Genomic DNA, 11957 nt, shown 5'->3' on the forward strand with positions numbered 1-11957 from the left:
CTAGGGGCTAAGAAGAGAAAACAGACCCAACAGCAGCCTGATCAGGCCATTCCAAGCACCTAGCAAAGTCAGACGAATCTGCCTATGCATCAAAGAGGTGTAGGTGTCTATACTTACCCAAATGGGTACATCAGACCTGCAATGGTAAGCTTAAACATCCCATTTGTACTTATTGTTAGTTCAAACAACAACAAACTTATGAGTAATTAAGCTTTTATTGATAATTATTACAGCCAATTCATACATCACAGACAACTCAAACACAATCCAACCTCAGATCAACTACTAGAGCAGTTCGGATGTACTAACAAGGTATTTTTCTTCACAAACCCTAACTCAATTTTACATACATTACAACAATCACCATAAGTAGAGTTAAGATTACAATCCTATAAAATGAAACATGATTTTTCCTAATTTCTTCCATTTCATGCAGCTTGTCATTGCTTTGTATCAGTTTGATCATTTCGTTGTTCACCCCCCATTCATAATCATCATCAATCCACTCCCAAAAGTCACATCCATTAGGTTTCATGTAATTTTGGCATATATGAAATCTCCTAAAAGGATTTTTGGTTGTTCTTGAAATTCTCCAAGTAACCCTTTTGGAACATATGCAGAAATTTGTGACACTACCCATTCCTATGTTTTTGCAGAGATTGGAGAAGAAAAATGATGTACTGAAGGCTTGGTGCTGCTGCATTTATGGATTTTAATTTTTTTTTTTTTTTGAATTTAAACGGCTAGATGAATATTGATGTAGCTTTTATTTTGGGGAATTAATTTTCCGTTGAATATTTGGATAATATACTCTTGTTTTGCATATTCATGCTTAAATTAATGAAGGGACTCACTTATTTGTGCAAATTCCAATGAAGGGACTAACTTTTTTAGGATAAATAATGAAATAAGGGACTGACTTTTGCTGACCGAAAACTTAGCTAAAGGTCCCAAAAGGTGAAAAAAAAAGTGGGAGGTCCCAAAAAGTGACAAAATGAAAAGGTTAGACCCTATTACTCCCTCCGTCCCCAAATGATAGTCCCTTATAGCTTATTGTTAGTTCCAAAATGATAGTCCCATTTGCTTTTTTCAAGTACCATTAATATCAATTTTTTATCAAAATTCTCTCTAATTACAACAATATTTGTGCAAATTTATCTATCCTATATAAATTTTGTTTTCCAATATACTTTTATTACTTTCTCTCTCTACTATTTTACATACCCAATGTAAATTTATCTTTCCAATGTAATTTTACTACTTTTATTTAAGTTTCTTAATTCCCGTGATTTTTGCCCATAAGGGACTATCATTTGGGGACGGAGGGAGTATTATATTACCTCAGTTTCATATTATTTGCAACGATTATATATTTTTCTCTCTACTTTATGTCAAATTGTTACAAATAATATGAAACGTAGGTAGTATTTAACTCGCCTTTACACTAATGGCAAATATTTAAATAAACATTTACTCCCTCCGTTTTTTTATATGCATCACTTTGACAATTGCACTATTCACATACCATGGTTGACTTAATTTTTTCACCTCTAAAAAATAAATAAATGTTATTATACTATATATCATTAGATTCATCATAATGTCTAGTTTCACAATATAAGTTTGTTATAATTTTTACTAATACACAATTAAAGATATTTATAGTCAAAGTAACATCTTGACAAATGTGCCGGTCAAAACTGATGCATATAAAAAAAAGCAAAGAGTATTTATTTGTTAAAATAAATTTGAAAAAAAAATGTACTGGTCGAAAACATTGCTCTCTTCTCATTCTCTCAATTTTCCATTGTAGCGCACTTAACGTTCTCCATTAAAGCGACTTTTGATATTTATATCTTCCATTGAAGCAGTTTCTTAGGTAAGATGTTTCTGTTTGTAATAATCGAATTTCATTTTCACAATTGAAGGTTTATGGTTAATTTAATTCTCAGTTTACTCAATTTAGGGTTCTACGTATAAATTTACATTTCAATCTAATTTGCCTTAAATGTTATGATGTAACTATGAATTGGGACATTTTTACACCAAATTAATGAGCTTTATTTGATGATTTAATAAAATTTGTTGCTAATGTGTTGCAGAATCCTTTAGTGATAGGATCGAACTATGAAATTGTAACTTTTCTCCTAAATTTATGAGCTTTATTTGATAATTGAATCAAATTTGGTTGCAAATGTGTTGCAGAACCTTTGAGTGATAGGATTGGACTATGAAATTGTACTTTTCTCCTAAATGTATGAGCCTTGTTTGAAAATTGAATCAAATTTGGTTGCAAATGTGTTGCAGGACCTTTTATGAAACTGGAACTTTTCTCCCTCCTGCCTTCGTTCAGGAACAGGGCGGAGGGGTAGGTATTGCTAGGTTAAAATGTCTGCAAAGATTTTGATGTATGGAGCTTTTTTGTTTTGTGTCATACTCGAGTCTGTTGATATAGAAACTGTCATCAGTCTTTCACCCGTAATCACATATGTCAAGATTATTAGCCTTTGAGCTATTCTTGTGGTCTAGTTTACTAGTCACTCCATGGTTTTTTTAGTCTTTTGTTAGGCAATCTTTGAAAAAATATTAGCTAGTGCCCACCTTAGCAATCGGGAAGATTTTGCGGGACTTTACTGATTATGAGTCCTATGACTACCACTTTATTCATGAACCTACAAAACTGTGGCAAAAAAAAAAAAAAAAAAAAAAAAAGAATGATCTTATCAGCTGTTTTCACAGAGGAGAGGTTAATTGTGATTCATATACATATGTTTAAACTCTAGATCACTATAATGTGCAAATGTGCAATATGCCCTTAATTTTTTTTCCCCTAGCATATCTTCTCTTTGAATTAAACAAGGTTTTTCTATGTACTGAATTAGTGAAATTAACCTACTTTTACTGTGAAGTTTCACCATTTGGTATGTTTATTTGGAAAGGAAAACAGGATGGTGCAGAAGAAGAGTCAGAAAAAAGCTGAGCTTGCCAATAGCTCCTCTAAAGCATCAACTGAGAAGAAGACTCCGGAATCTTTGAAGCTCACTGCTAAACAGCTGAAGAGATTAAAGAAACGGAGGTTGCGAAGAGCAAAAAGAAAAGAAGCTGCCTCACAGAGTCAAGTCACAAATGAGGATAAGAACAGGACAGCAGCAATAGTGGATAAAGAAAGCAATCTGAATGCCAGTGAAAATGGCAAAGAGAATGGTGCTCCCAAGGGGAACAAAAATAAGAAATATAGAAACACTAAGCATGAGCCAAAAAGCGATAATAAGTATAAAAACAAGACAGCAGCAAGAGTAGAAAAAGAAAGCAATATGAATTCAAGTGATAATAGGAAAGATAACGGTTCTTTCAAGGAAGACAAAAGGAAAAAAAATAGAAACAGTAAGCCTGAGCGAAAAAGGGTCGAGGCTCCAAATTCTGAGCATAAAGTTGGTGGATTGATCTTCATGTGTAATGCAAAAACAAAACCTGATTGTTTTCGTTACAAAGTCATGGCCCTGCCTTCCAGCAAAAAGGAGGTTGTGCTTGGTATAAAACCTGGTTTTAAGCTTTTCCTTTACGATTTTGATCTAAGGCTCATGTATGGAATCTATGAAGCATCTTCTGCTGGGGGTATGAAACTTGAGCCAGATGCTTTTGGTGGAGCTTTCCCTGCTCAGGTGGATCATCTCAAAAAAAAAAAAAAAAAAAAAAAAAGGTTTTGTTTTTCTTAGACATTTTCCTGTAATTATTATTGATATTGATGTCACTTTTTCAGGTGCGCTTTAGAATTTATGAAGACTGTTTGCCTCTCCCTGAAAGCGCTTTCAAGAATGCAATTAAGGAAAACTATGATGAGAGAACCCACAAATTCAAGACTGAGCTAACTTCTGAACAAGTAAGAAGTTTCTCTTCTTTACGTTTTTATCTTTGGCTTGAAGTGGTATTGATATTGTTGTTGATTAGTATTAGGAAAGACAAGATTTTATCCTAGTCTTATACGGAGGAGCTACTAGTGACTTCTTCGTATCATTATATGGTTATGCTTTCGAAAATGGGCGTTTCATATTAGTGGTTACACTTGCTGCATTTAAATTTTGGGTCTACGACCCACCTTATTTAAACCATTTCCCCACTCTGCTTTTTCCCTCTTTACAAACGGAGTACAACCCTCCACTAAACCTAAATTTTTTTAATTCTTCTTTTTTCTTGGCATTCCTCTCAACCTTTTTTATTTTTTATTTTTGTTGTTCTTTTCTTGATAAATGCAACTCTAAACTATTTTTAATTATTCTTTTCTTACGACATTCCACTAATCCATGCCTCTCTCTAACTTTCCCGTTTTCTCTCCTTAATTGTGAAAAGTTCAAGTGAAAGCGTTTATGAAATGGATGGGGTTGAATGTAATCACTTAAACTCCTAATACTACCAAAACTAGGAAACTTTGTAACTTGCAAGTAATAAACAGAGAATGTGTTTTAGCAAGCATTGTTACCTGTATGGATAGGCAGAGTTCGCCTATTTTTAGAGAAGTTTTTTTTTTTTTCTTTTTTTTTTTGAGGAAAAGAAAATTATCATTTATTTTATTGAGAAAATAAAGGTTATATTCCAATTAACGAGTCATGTACATTAGAAAAAAAAAAAGAAATTTTGCTAACAACTACCATTTAAATGACCACTTTTGAGAACAACTACCGTTTAAAATTTCTTTTTAAAAAAACTACCACAAAGTCACAAAAACTTTGAGTAGCACTACCACGTTTTATTTTCCGGCAGAAATTTCCGATTGAAAAAGCCTAGTTTATAAAATTTCAATCAATTATGGTATCGAAAACAAGAGATTTCGATAGTAAAACACAAGTATAGGTCAATTATCTTTAATTTTACATTATAGTTTATTTAATTTCTCAATTAAATCTTAAAGTTAGAGTTTATGGTCAAAAAATTGAATTTAGGACATTACGAAATTGGGGGAATTGAGGCAAATGAAGTGTATAATCCAATCAAGGGTTAATGTAGTGCAATATTGTCATTTTATTTGGGTTTTTTGAGGGAAATTTTATAAAATATGCCCCAAAAACGGATATTCTTGCCGGAAACAATAAATGTGGTAGTGCTACCCAAACTATTTGTATTTTTGTGGCAGTTTTTTCAAAAGAAAATTTTAAATGGTAGTTGTTCTCAAAAGTGGTCATTTAAATGGTAGTTGTCCACAAAATTTCCCAAAAAAAAACTATACAGTACTACGTATTTTATATCTTACAAAAAAGTATATAAGTTATCTTTTACGTATGAAATGAACTTTTTTAAAAAAAATTAATTATCTTATTTTGAAGAGTATACAATTTTTTTTTTTTTTTTTTTATTTATTTATATTAGGACTGTAAGTTATAAAACCTCTTCACCTGAAACAAGGAGATCTACTCTGATTTTTATAAGGTCTGATATGGTGATATAACTAATATTTAATAATTTGATTAAACTTTGACTGTATTTTGATACTAATCTAGACAGAAAAACATTATCAAAATGAATCTTGTTAGATTCGTCTCATTATGAATTTTTCAAATATGTAATTTTCATAATTTTCTTTAATATGTAATTAACGATATTTCTCAATAAGTAAATGATAATTAAAAGTTATGATCTGGTTTGATATTAATGTTTCTAATTTGATATGAATTTATTAACAGTAACTAATAAGTATCTGAAAGAACAAGTCCATAATAGAAAGGAAAAAAAGTGGATCTATTATTTTCTTAGATTGTCAAATATGCCTTTATAAGGAAAGTGGTGCAAATGATTTGGGACTTAATCACTTAAGGATTATCTTATTATGAACTTATTAAATGATAAATGGTAAAGATTAATCATTTTTATGTTGATCCTGAATTGAGGCTTGATGTAATACAACCTTCGACAGTGTCATCTTGGTAAGACATCAACTTAGAATCAATCTATGATTATTATTATTGTTATTGTTATTATCGTAAGTGGGGCTTGGTCCAAAAGTTGGCCTTGACTCCATGAAGTATTGAAGTATCTATATTACTCGAATTATACATATGAATGACCCACATTCAAGGCTAGTTGTAGAGCAAAGACTTTGACACACTTATTGTTATTTAGGGCTAAGCCTATTTCTCGTAAAATTAAGATTAGGGGGCAAGCTTAAATCTTAGAAACGAGTTCAAGTAAATTATTTATATTTGGTCATACTTGCTCAAGTGAACATGTTGTATTGCTACATCTAATAATATTAATCTCTAATGTCCCTTTTCTTTGAGAAGGGACCCTCATGTCATACTCCATTTCACAAATGTAGAAATTATATCAGGAATCAAACTATTAAAGATTCTTTGGAAACTGTTTTTTCTTTTTTAAAATTTATACTTGCTCTATTGAACATGTTGTATTGCTTATTTCGTTAAGTGCCCTAATTTGCTAATTTTATGGCTATTTAAACAATATAATGTTTGCTTTATAACCTTAATCCTAGATTTACTAAATTATCCTTAGTTTACACCTGTCTTAACCAAATTTGACTACCACCCACCACCCTTGCCCCTTGATGGGGTGACTATCTTATTTGAGTTGTTTGTTGGAAGTCTTTCTTGTTTTGGGTTGCTCTTAATCAATAGGAGAGAGAAAGTATATGGTCTGCAATTAATAATTATTTTTAATAAAAGATTGGTAGATTATTTAGGCCATAGGTTCATATCATTGAGCTATATTTGTCACTTGAATAAGGGAACACTGATGCTCGTCGGTACCTAATGTTGGTGGTTGTCACAAGAATTTGAGACTTACTTTTTTTTTTCGTAGGCTTGAGGCCCGTAATGGTGTCTAGACACACAATTGTGGATAACAAGCACTTAAAAGTTAAAATACAAGTCACTTTTATTAATTGTAGCCAGTACAACTGAAGAGCATACTAAGGAATCCTCACTTTGCCTTGAAGGCCAATGCACGTTCAAACATGCATAATCGCCCACTACACCCATTATATGGTAACTGCCCACTACTGTAACTCCCTTGAATATTGTGGGTGGGCGTGGCCTGTTTATCACAAGATAACCACTCACTCTCTAGTGTAATTGCCGAGTAACATAATGCTCCTACTTTCTAGGAGCTATGTTGTTAGTGGCATAATCGTTTAAGAACCGTCGTTGACCCCTTGGTTAACTAATCGTTTATTAGCCAATATCTTTCCATAGAATTCATACTTAACTAGGTGCCATGTCAGCATAATCGTCCCACCATTATAGGAGGAATGGAGCAATGTGGGTAGTTTAACTTAACTGCCCACCATCCCACTACCAAACCCTCCAAAAAATGAAAAACAGTCAGCAACCACGCAATATGCTAAGTGACCGCTTGGGAGTTAGCACTTCGTGGTAACCACCACCCATGATCCTACTTCTAAGGTTGTGGCAACCTACTCCACTTGCATGGTTCTTCTAAAGCAATCATCCCAAGCACAAGTGTTCATGATCCCCACTAATGTGGTGTTCACGAAATTGTCGGCAAGCCACGTTTGATGTCAGACTTGTCTGCTAGGTAGTTACTAATCAAGGTAACTACCTCCTACGGTCTTTATTTCTGGGGTGACCATGGTAACGACATTTCGAGAGCCGCCTCGCACCATTGGGTTAATTATGCCTTGTCTTGAGCCATCGAGGCTGGGTTTGGTCAATGTCAACCCCTTTTGGTCTCTTTACGTCAATGACTATGCTCATGGGCCATGGCTCCATGGCTATAGAGCCACCTATGTTCGATCGTCACACTTGCCCACTAAATAATTTGCAACAGTCAATTTCGATGTAACACAATAATGGACTTTAAGCTCTTTCCTTGACCTAACTTCGACCCTAATGTCATCTATGATCTAATGGAGTAATGGGAGTCCATTTAGTTCCCCCCCAATTAATATCATATGTTAGGATGGGGTTTTACCCACTTAATTCCTTATGGAAACGCCCGTGCTCTAGCAACAAGGCCTAGGCCTAGGATGTTAAGCACTAAGCATATGAGATCATTATCAATGACATGCCCCACCCACTCGTGGAGTCTTACGGGATCCCTTAAGTCTTGCATGCATGTGGGATGGTCGAAGGTTTTATAGTGAGCTAGTAATTAACTATTTAACTAGAGGGTAGGTTAGTAAAATTAATCCTTAATCCTTTAATGGTGGGCTAGCCATTTAAATGAGCAATAGGAGCATGTAATGAAATATGCTTAATCATAGGGCCTCATTCAATAATTAAAAAACGATGGTTTCCACCAAGCTTTAATTTTAATACGAGGCCACCATGTAAAATATTATTAATCGATTTGTAGAAACTTTCAAAAAAATGTTTCACAATTGTCGTATTCCCTTAGGGTGGTGTCCCCGGGGTATGGCCGTATCTTTAATTTTCAAATTTTCCATAGCATATGCTTGTATCCGCGCTTGAACTCAATACGCGCACCCATGTTTATTCAACATAGGGAATTGGTTGGAACCGGGTCCTAAAATTCGGAACCGGAATTGGAATTGGTTTAACCGGGTCCTAAAATTTAGGAATTGGAATTGGAACCACCGGGTACCGGTTCCGGTTCCGGGTACCCACTTATGTATGTAATTGTTAAAATATAATACAAATTACAATTCTTATTCTAATTAGGTTCTTTTTTAGCGTTTAATACTTATATTTATGTATGCATTAAGCTATTTGTATTTATGTTAGGTATTAACAATAATTTTTTATTTTATAAATTATATGCATTCAACATATTCTAATTATTTAAAATTTATTTAGTTTATAATATATTGGGTAACCGGGTACCCAACCGGTTCCGGTTTCAAAAAGTTGAGAATTGGAATTGGAATTGGTTATAACCGGGTCCTTAATTTACTACCCAAAATTGGAACCACCGGGTCCAATTTCAGTTCCAGACCCACCAGTTCCTAACCGGTTCCAATTTCAATTCCAGGTACCCGGAATTAAACCCTTAGGTATAAGCGTACAAGCTATGTTATATGGACTCGGGTACCCAAGTCTGGGTACAAGTTTAAGTGTCCGACTCGGCTATTTTGTGAAATAGTTTCATGATTTTGAAATGAAAATGAAGTGTCCAGGTGTCATACCCATGTTCGGGTATCGATGGTCCGACATGGGTACTTGAGGTGAAATGAAGAGTCCATGTGACATAGCATACAAGGATAATAAAAGTGTCTTACAAGCTTTCTACCACCACTGAATTTGGGCCTAATCATTTTGTTTGGAGTTCTTATTTCCAACTGCATGAAATTCCTTCTGTTTTTTTTTTTAATCGCAATGTTGGTGATTTCATGCTTGCCAATGCACATTTTATACTGTAACTTAAATTTCTTAAGTTATGTTGTGGTAATAAATATAAAAAGCTAATATTATGAAAGTATATTTTGGGACAAATCTAATAGTGCCCACATGACCATTTTTTCCAACGTATAGATTACAAAAGATGTTTATAGGAGTTTGTGTGAGTGAATAGTGTAACATTCTAAACGTTGCGACTAAACAAAGAGACAAAGTACATAGTTACATAAAGTAGCTTGGATCGCATCTTCACCTTCCGTTCATTTGCAGGTGAAGAAACTTAGATCACTGTTCCGTCCTATTCACCAGCTTCATTTGGAGGATCATCCTGTCATTCTGCAGCCTGCATCATCTTCTGATCGACTTTTTGTCTCTGAGATGGAGTATCGCAGATATGGCCTCCGACCAGATTTACGTAGTATGGGGCAAGATACAGTTTCCTATGCTCCTGTTCCAGATTCTTATGGGACTAATCAAGAGAGGGAGCAACTTTTCAGGAGCTCTGCTACACTACACAAGGATACACCATCTGCGCAGGAGCAACTCTATAGGATTCCTGCCCCACTGTACAGGGACGTGTCTTGTACACAGGAGATGTTAGCGAAGCCTGCCCCAGTTTATGGGTCTTTTTCCTCGTTGCAAGAACCGGCAGTTGCTCGTCATGAGCCATTTTATTTGAGTGAAAATGAGTATCGAATGTATGGTTTGCGAGGTCAAAGTGAGCATAAACCATTGGTATCAGCCACAACAAGGCCAATTAATGAGTTGGATGGTTACCAAGAGAATCAATACCTCTCTCATGATTCTAATAGGACCCCTTCTGATCCATTCACAAGTTTAGCAAGGTCAGGGGCTGATACTTATGGGGTATACTCGCAGGCGACAATGACCCCTTCTGATCCATTCACTAGTTTAACAAGGGCAGGGGCTGATACTTATGGGGTATACTCGCAGGTGACAGTGACCCCTTCTGATCCATTCACAAGTTTAACAAGAGCAGGGGCTGATACTTATGGGGTATACTCGCAGTCAACAGTGACTGAGGCTTATCGTAGTGACTTGGGGCTTGCAAATAATGCTGTTGATTACCATTTACCAAGAAGGGTTGCTGATGAAGGGCTGTATTTATCTTATGCCTCTCGTGATCTATCTGCATACAACCAGAGAAGTCATGTTGGTGCTCAATCTGAGCTTGCACCTGCACCTGTTTCATCTCGATACTCATTTGCAGGAGGGTCCTATTCCTATAGATAAATCAAAGATTCTATTGCACGGCATGGCTTCTTAGGCTTTGTTTCTTGTTTATGACAAGTGGGAGAGCCAAATGGAAGATTATGTCAGCTGAATTCAGTGATCTGGTGATGTACTTGTTTAAGCCGATTTCATTTATACCTTATCTTGATCTCTTATCCTTGAAAGGTAACTTGAAATCAGGTATAGGAATGTGCATTTTAAATGATAGTTACCAGTTAATGTTCATACACATTTCTAGAAGTTAGAGTGGGTGTTGTCATGACAAAGCATCAAATCTTAAGGATGCCTTTCCTAGCCCTAACTAATCAACTTTATGCCTTCATTGTTACCTTTGTTATATTGTTTATTTGGTTTGTTTATCATCAATGAGTTAGCCTGATAGCCGAGTGAAGTGAATTGCGTGAAGCGAACAGAATATATAACTGTCTGTTTATGGTGTAGGAATGCAGAATACCTTCTCACGAGCCACAACTGCCATAAACCTCTCATTTGAGCAGGTCTTAATCCAATGTCAATGCTGATTTTATACTAGATATAATGAGTAAGCATGAAAGTGTGTGTTCAACTATTTGTGCTTATGCCCCTTTGGTATAAGTATTATGTTCCTTGCTTTTTTGGCATATGCCTTTACTATTATCAGTTAAATTAAAATGACACAATGGGTCATGTAAATATGCAATAATCAGGCTAGTGTCGAGGGGCTTTTTGACCTATACGTATAAACAAGCCAGCATGAGTTTTTTTTTTTTATATGGCAACAGCTTACGAACGTCCCGGCAGACGTTCGTAAAGTTTAAATTAAAATGAACATTAATTACACCAATCGACGCGTGATTTTGTCATGTTTTCCAAATTTATACACTTTTAGTAGTATTTTAAATGCTTATCCAACGCATCGGAGGCGTTCGTTAGCAAGATCCTTTTGATATTACATTTTAAATTTTGAATATTAATATTATGTCTTTCTTTTCTCACGAACTCACGGTCTCCACCCAAACACACAATTTTTTTTTTACTACCTTTGTTTTACATCTTTTGCAACTTTAAAGGGTGCATGGACTCCAAGGCTTTTTTTTTTTTTTTTTTTTTTTTTTTTTTTTTTTTTTTTGAGAAAGACTCCTAGAGTCCTAGGCAAAATTTGCTTGTGACATTGTCGGTGTAAGATAGAGAGAAAAATAGGGATGCATGAGATGAGGAGAGAGATAGATAGCAATGACAACCTAAAATGGAAAGAAAACAATTGTTGCAAATAATGGAAGAAGTCTCAGTTAATCAAATGGCAAAATGGTAAATAAAACAACATAAATCCTCAATCATCATGGCATTTTCGTAAATATATCAACAGTAGGACCCATTTTTAATAAAATGTCGTCATTGATT

General features: G+C 34.7%; 1 protein-coding gene across 2 annotated transcripts; it reads left to right on the forward strand.

Moving 5' to 3' along the window:
- The first annotated feature begins 1753 nt into the window (after positions 1-1753).
- Positions 1754-10899, forward strand: LOC145618343 (uncharacterized). Of its 2 annotated transcripts, none has more exons than XM_081673119.1 (4): positions 1754-1879; positions 2940-3662; positions 3761-3880; positions 9594-10899. In XM_081673119.1, the coding sequence occupies exons 2-4, from the start codon at positions 2949-2951 to the stop codon at positions 10575-10577; spliced, it is 1818 nt and encodes a 605-aa protein (XP_081529245.1). In that variant the 5' UTR covers positions 1754-1879; positions 2940-2948; the 3' UTR covers positions 10578-10899. The 2 variants fall into 2 exon arrangements, with proteins under 2 accessions (XP_081529245.1, XP_081529246.1); XM_081673120.1 differs by having other exon boundaries at positions 1764-1879; positions 2948-3662.
- Positions 10900-11957: the final 1058 nt, after the last annotated feature.

This window comes from Chenopodium album, chromosome 26 (assembly GCF_948465745.1).
Source record: "Chenopodium album chromosome 26, dcCheAlbu1.1, whole genome shotgun sequence".
Classification (NCBI taxonomy): Eukaryota; Viridiplantae; Streptophyta; class Magnoliopsida; order Caryophyllales; family Amaranthaceae; genus Chenopodium; species Chenopodium album.

What these genes read in the sequence shown, in the direction of transcription:
- LOC145618343 (XM_081673119.1), top strand. Translation starts at nt 2,949, where the DNA reads ATGGTGCAGAAGAAGAGTCAGAAAAAAGCTGAGCTTGCCAATAGCTCC. An exon ending in GTGGAGCTTTCCCTGCTCAG is followed by an intron (nt 3,663 to 3,760) that starts GTGGATCATCTC and finishes TCACTTTTTCAG; the next exon opens with GTGCGCTTTAGAATTTATGA. An exon ending in CTGAGCTAACTTCTGAACAA is followed by an intron (nt 3,881 to 9,593) that starts GTAAGAAGTTTC and finishes GTTCATTTGCAG; the next exon opens with GTGAAGAAACTTAGATCACT.